We start from the raw sequence: 6,000 nt of genomic DNA on the forward strand, positions 1-6,000 counted from the left end.
AGGGTAAGTTCACATGCAGTAACGTGCCGCGTTTTTGCGGCTGTGAATTTGCGGCGGCACTTTACTCTGTGTGAACTCACCCTAACTGTTAGGCAGGAACACTCATTCATGTACTCTTTGCTGTCCGACACAGCCCTTCAGACAGTCTAGAGCCTATATAGCATATTAGACACCAAAAATATCAGAATATCACCAATTATCAAAAATAATTGCCCAGGAATGATGAGGATAGAGAAAAAAAAATTCCAAATGCATTGGAATTTTTGTAAATCTTGCATGCTCTGTTTAAATTATCAGTCTTTTCTACATTTCACTATACATACTTGAAGGCAAAAGGTTCCTTTTTCTGCCTCCTTCTCTTGGTCTCTTGGCTTCAACTTTGACTCCTCTTACAGACTGGGGGGTAGAAGGAACTGTATCCGCACTTTGGGCTTCTGAAGAAGACTCCTCTTGTTTTTCCTAAAAGAATACATAAATATGTAGGACCATTTTATTAGATCTTAAAAAATAAAAACAAGGAAAGAAAATGAAATAACTAAAACATCTGTGTTAACTGAGAGCATTAAAATTGTGTGATCAGCTGTCTAAATCTAAAATGAGACTGGTGGGGACTGGAGCAGCAGAAGTTTAAATAGGGAGTCATGGCTATTCTTTTAAAAAGGACCTCTCGGTATTATATGCCACTGGAAAGGTGACAGTGTGCTTAATTCAGAGCACTGTTGGATTTTCCCAACTCGTGCCCCGATTCTGGGGATATCAGTGCTGTTAAAGAGGTTGTCCCATCTCAAGGATCCTATCTATACTGTTAGCTTATGTAAATTTTCCTAAATATATTGAATTAGAAATGCTGCTTTATTTGGCTGCTATCTGACCTTATTCCTCCTATTGTTTACACAGCGTTGCTATAACCACAGACCTGTGAGACAGGACAAATGAAGTCACTTATTCGGTGTCGGCAGGACAATCAGTTCAGCTAATTGCAGTTTGCTGATAAAAGGGGGCTTCCTTACCGCCCAGCCATGACGATGAGCGGTGAGAAACGCCCCCCCCCCCCCCCCCGTTCCTCACCGTTTACCATCAACAAAGGGCGGTAAGGAAAGCGCCCTCTGACAGTACAGAGCTGCGTACAGTACTGTGAGGGGGAGCATTCCTCACAGCCCACCTAGACTGCCAGAAATGCCCTTCTGATAGTGAACAGATATCGGTAACTACACCAATATCTCTTCTCTTCTGAATTCAGCACACTGTCGGCTTTCTAGCGATATATAAAATCATGGGTGCTCGAGGACATGAAAGGTCCTCTTTAACACAAAAGAAGTGTTTGTCCTCAAGTCTTCAATGGAGTAAGAGGGTACTTCCTGTGTTTTGAGATGGGTCAATAACATAGAGACAAGCAGGGACTCAGCATGCATCAGGGAAAGTGCTTTGTTTATTTTTTAATCCTTTTGGAGACCTTTTGAAAATCCCTTAACCCTTTCACTGCCAAGCACGTAGCTCTATGTCCGCCTAAGGTGTCACATCAGTAGCATAGGACGTAGCTACTATGTCCTCCCTACTAATGCCGATATCTCTGGTCTGCATCAACATATCTTGCATAAAGAGGAGAATCTCATCTTTAAAATGATACCAAGAACTTGATGATACAACTTAGTTTTGGAGTGATTCACTGTCGAAAACGCTATTAGGCATTGAGATCTAACTGCAGATTATACAGCTCCAAAACTATAAGTTGTATCATCAAGTTCTTGGTATCATTTTAAAGATGAGATTCAAGATATGTTGATGCAGTCCAAAGATATAGAGCTCTAAAGTGTCCCCCCCTCCTGTCTAAGCAAGCAATTTGCGAACTGTAACAGGAAAGGGAGGGGGGCATCAGCAGCCCAGCAGCATGAACAGAGACAGAGAAACAATCTGACACTGCATAACTTGTATGTGACACCAGGAGGGGGGAGGCAGGGACTCTTCTGTCCTTATTAACCCTTCTCCTGCCAATCAGAGCGCATACTCTACTTTTGCCCTCTGATTGTCACATACAGGTGTAATATAATTCCCCCTGAGCTTTACTAGTGGGGTATTCTTCTGTAACATCCTCTATACATAACCAGGAAGTTTCTTGGCGCTGTGACCCAGACGTTTACCATTGTCCAGGTCGCAGCGCCAAAATAAAGTCACACCAAACACTTACACAACATATACACAAAGTCATGAATAAAGTTTACATTTCACCCAATCCCTGTCCAGTCCATACCTGAGCTTTCTACAGTAAAATAAGTCTCTAGTGATGTGTTACATGCCAAAATAATAGTAATAACTAGAGATGAGCGAGTACTGTTCGGATCAGCCGATCCGAACAGCATAGAAATGAATGGACGTAGCCGGCACGCGGTGGGTTAAGCGGCCAGCCGCCGTCAAACCGGAAGTACCAGGTGCATCCATTCATTTCTATGGAGCGTGCTGTTCAGATCGGCTGATCCGAACAGTACTCGCTCATCTCTAGTAATAACGATTATCACTAGAGTTGAATGTATAGATTGCTAAAATTTTTATAGGGGGATAGAAAATAACATTTTTATGTAAAGTCTTATTTAATTTGCATGCACAAAATGGGATGGCGCATTTCTGCGATTTTGGCGTTTACCACCCGCCCCTGTAAATATATACATGTGTGGTATGTATGAACTCCTCATATCTTGCAGTTTTTTGGACAGTACATTTTGTTTGCAGAAAGGGATTGCTTGAGCTGCACTTTAGTGGCAAATTTGAATTTTTGTGCAATTTTTGCTTGCAATCTCTGTTTGCCGCAATGTTGCATGAAGCTGGTTGTATATATGAACTATTAAATTGTGTTTTATATACGGTACGCTGTGTAAACTGGAAAAAGATAGATTTTGGTATCACAGTCACAGTTTGGTAGGTGCAGTATAGCTTTATAACATATTAGTGAATAACAGCAAAATCCTGCCTATCTTCTGTATTAGTGTTTTTGGGAGTCTGAACTCTTGTTGTAGTTGATGTTTGCAGTACATATAGTATATATACATACATACATATATATATATATATATATATATATATATATATACACACACACATACACTTACTATGTCTACACCTTAAGCTATTATTTTAAATGTATTTTGTACATGAAAGTGAGATTGAACATCAGTTTTAGGTGCAAATATGTGTTTTAGCGCATTTTTTCAAAAAATTATTTGCGTTTGTCACAAAGTTGCATGAAGGTGGATGTGGCTATTGATGATCGATTAAGACATTTGTAATCTTCAGGTTGTCTACTTTAAAAAAAAATAAAAAAAATATATATATATATAGGGTTTAGTGGTTCACTTACTTTTCATGGTGTGTAATCCCTACATTGTATAGGATGATACTTTTTTTTAACATTTCCAGCTTCAAAGCAGATTTTTGTTCCTTCCGGTTCTGGTGATTTTCTGAAGACACGTGCATGCGGGTGTAGGCCATAGTGATATGAATGAACTCTGGACATGCTGAACTCTTATTTTTTTTGAGGTTTGGTGCATTTAATTTTTTTGTTTGGTTTCCACTTTTAGCAACTAATATACATTTATTTGCATTTTTTCATAAAACATTCACTTTAAATCAAAATTGCATGAAGATGCCTGTTCATATACAGTACCAAGTGACGTTCTGACAATGCTGCAGGTGTCTACTTTAAGAACATATTGGGTTGGATGCTTTTTTTAACCCCTTCCCGACACGCGCCGTAATAGTACGGCGCATGTCGGGTCTGTAACTATGGCGACCGCCCGGGAGCCGGGCGGCCGCCATAGCCGCCGGGTGTCTACTGCTTTAAGCAGTAGACAACCGGCTCTCATGCCTCCGATCGGTCCCCGGACCGATCGGAGGCATTAACCCCTCTGGCGCTGCGGTCAAAGGCGCCGGAGGCGCCATTTTCCCGGTGGCGCATGGGCGCCGCCATTTATATGTGTTTCCCTAGAACACATATAAAAGTAGTTAAAAACTGTGAAACATATACATGTTAGGTATCCCCGCGTACGAAATCACCCGCTCTACAAATCTATAAAAATATTTTTCCTGTTCGGTAAACGCCGTAGCGGGAAAAATAGTCGAAAGTGCCAAACCGCTGTTTTTTCACTGTTTTGATTCTGATAAAAATTTGAATAAAAAGTGATCAAAGCAATAACATTTCCCGAAAATCGCAGAACTAAAAAGTACACCCGGCCCCGCAAAAAAAAAGACGCCCTATGCATCCCCGTACACTTACGTATAAAAAAAGTTACGGCCGTCGGAATATGGCGACTTTTAGAAAAAAAAATTTTTAACACAGTTTTGGAATTTTTTTTAGGGGTCAAAATGTAAATAAAACCATATAAATTTGGTATCCCTGGAACCGTACCGAAACACAGAATACAGGGGACATGTCATTTTGGCTGCACAGTGAACGCCGTAAAACCAAAGCCCGTAAGAATGTCGCAGAAATGCATTTTTTCTTCAAATCCACCCCATTCTGATTTTTTTTCTTGCTTCCCAGTACATTATATAGAATAATTAATGGTAGCATCATGAAGAAAAATTTGTCCCGCAAAAATTAAGACCTCATATGGCTCTGGGAGCGGAGAAATAAAAAAGTTATGGGGTTTAGAAGGAGGGGAGTCAAAAACGAAAATCAAAAAATGCCATCAGCGGGAAGGGGTTAATGTTGCAATTTAGGTTTGATTTGTCCATCTCAAAACTGTGAAACTTGCTCTGGCTACTGGAGGTGCAAAATTTCCAGAGACCCTTGGCAGTGAAAGGGTTAAAGAAATCACCTCACCATGTTTGTTTGGGTGTCTGATACACTACTTAGACTCGGTTTGGGTAGTGTCATTTAAGTAGTCTGAACTTTATAATCATTTTGTCTTCGCCCTTCAGGAAATCCTATTGCAATACACTGACTTCCTGGTAAGTAAGCCTGTGACTGACGTGTTTATACACAACAACCAATCTAGATGACAAAGCTGTACTGTACCCGGGGAAAGAGAGCAGCATCCTGAACTAAGTCACGGCTTTGTACTAAGCGATGAGCTAAGGAACAGGGACTGAGGAAATAAACCACAGCTAATAATCTCCTGACTGCCATATCATTTCTAAACTCAAGCCTCCTTCACATAGCTAGTAATGGCTGCAAGCGCCGGAGCCACACCCACTTCACAACGCCAAGACACAGGCCAGCCGGCTCATAGGCGCTGACGCGATACTTAACCCCTTCCTCACCGCGCTGTATACAGTGACTTAGAGCTACGTGCAGAAAGCCGCCATATACACGGGGGTATAGAAATGTAAAGGTATCACCAATTGACTGCAAGTATAACGCGGGAAGCCTTAGCATACAGGTGATCTCTAGTTGTCACCTACCATTGCTTGAGCGGGTGACGCCATGCAGGTTGGTTATCTGGGTGGGTGGACGCTTCTCACAGCCGTTTTACATTGTAGCCATTTTGGGTGTTCTGATAACGCGAGATTATGCGAATGAAGGAAGGTTGCTGCCTGCTAAGGCGGGGGATGGAGGCTTTGTTACGTGTGCAGTCAGAACTAATTACCTCACGGAAGCATGTGGCGGCCATAGACATTACTGCGAACAATATAAATTGTTTTATACAATTTAAATCTAAAATAATCTAAAAACCCCGGGTTAACCAAAAGAAATATTTCCAATAAATGGCATTTATGTGCCACAGATGGTATAGGCAACTGTGGTTTCCTAGCTGAATAAATGAACATATTCTCCACAGGAGCCTTCTACAATACACAGCCTCGCCGCGCAGTGATGTCTATGGCCGCCACATGCTTCCGTGAGGTAATTAGTTCTGACTGCACATGTAACAAAGCCTCCATGTTAGCAGGCAGCAACCTTCCCTCTAAAAATTAAAAAAACAAAATGAAGCTATGTGCATCATATCATAAGCTAAATCCCCACATTGCAGATTTTGATGTTTTTTTGTTTTTTTTTTTAGCCAAAGC

General features: G+C 41.2%; 1 protein-coding gene across 2 annotated transcripts in view; it reads right to left on the reverse strand.

The window, feature by feature from the left end:
* The window catches only part of ZNF414 (zinc finger protein 414), a 53,707-nt gene extending 48,180 nt beyond the window's left edge, over window positions 1-5,527 (reverse strand). The window contains exons 1-2 of one of the 2 annotated variants that reach the window (XM_075283647.1): window positions 5,395-5,527; window positions 324-459 (exon numbers count right to left, since the gene is read on the reverse strand). In XM_075283647.1, the coding sequence (XP_075139748.1) occupies window positions 324-459; window positions 5,395-5,418 (160 nt within the window). In that variant the 5' untranslated portion in view covers window positions 5,419-5,527. The remainder of the gene's footprint in view (window positions 1-323; window positions 460-5,394) is intronic. The other variant, XM_075283648.1, reaches the window with a different exon arrangement.
* Between the last annotated feature and the right edge of the window lie 473 nt (window positions 5,528-6,000).

This window comes from Leptodactylus fuscus, chromosome 1 (genome assembly GCF_031893055.1).
Source record: "Leptodactylus fuscus isolate aLepFus1 chromosome 1, aLepFus1.hap2, whole genome shotgun sequence".
In the NCBI taxonomy this organism is placed as follows: domain Eukaryota; kingdom Metazoa; phylum Chordata; class Amphibia; order Anura; family Leptodactylidae; genus Leptodactylus; species Leptodactylus fuscus.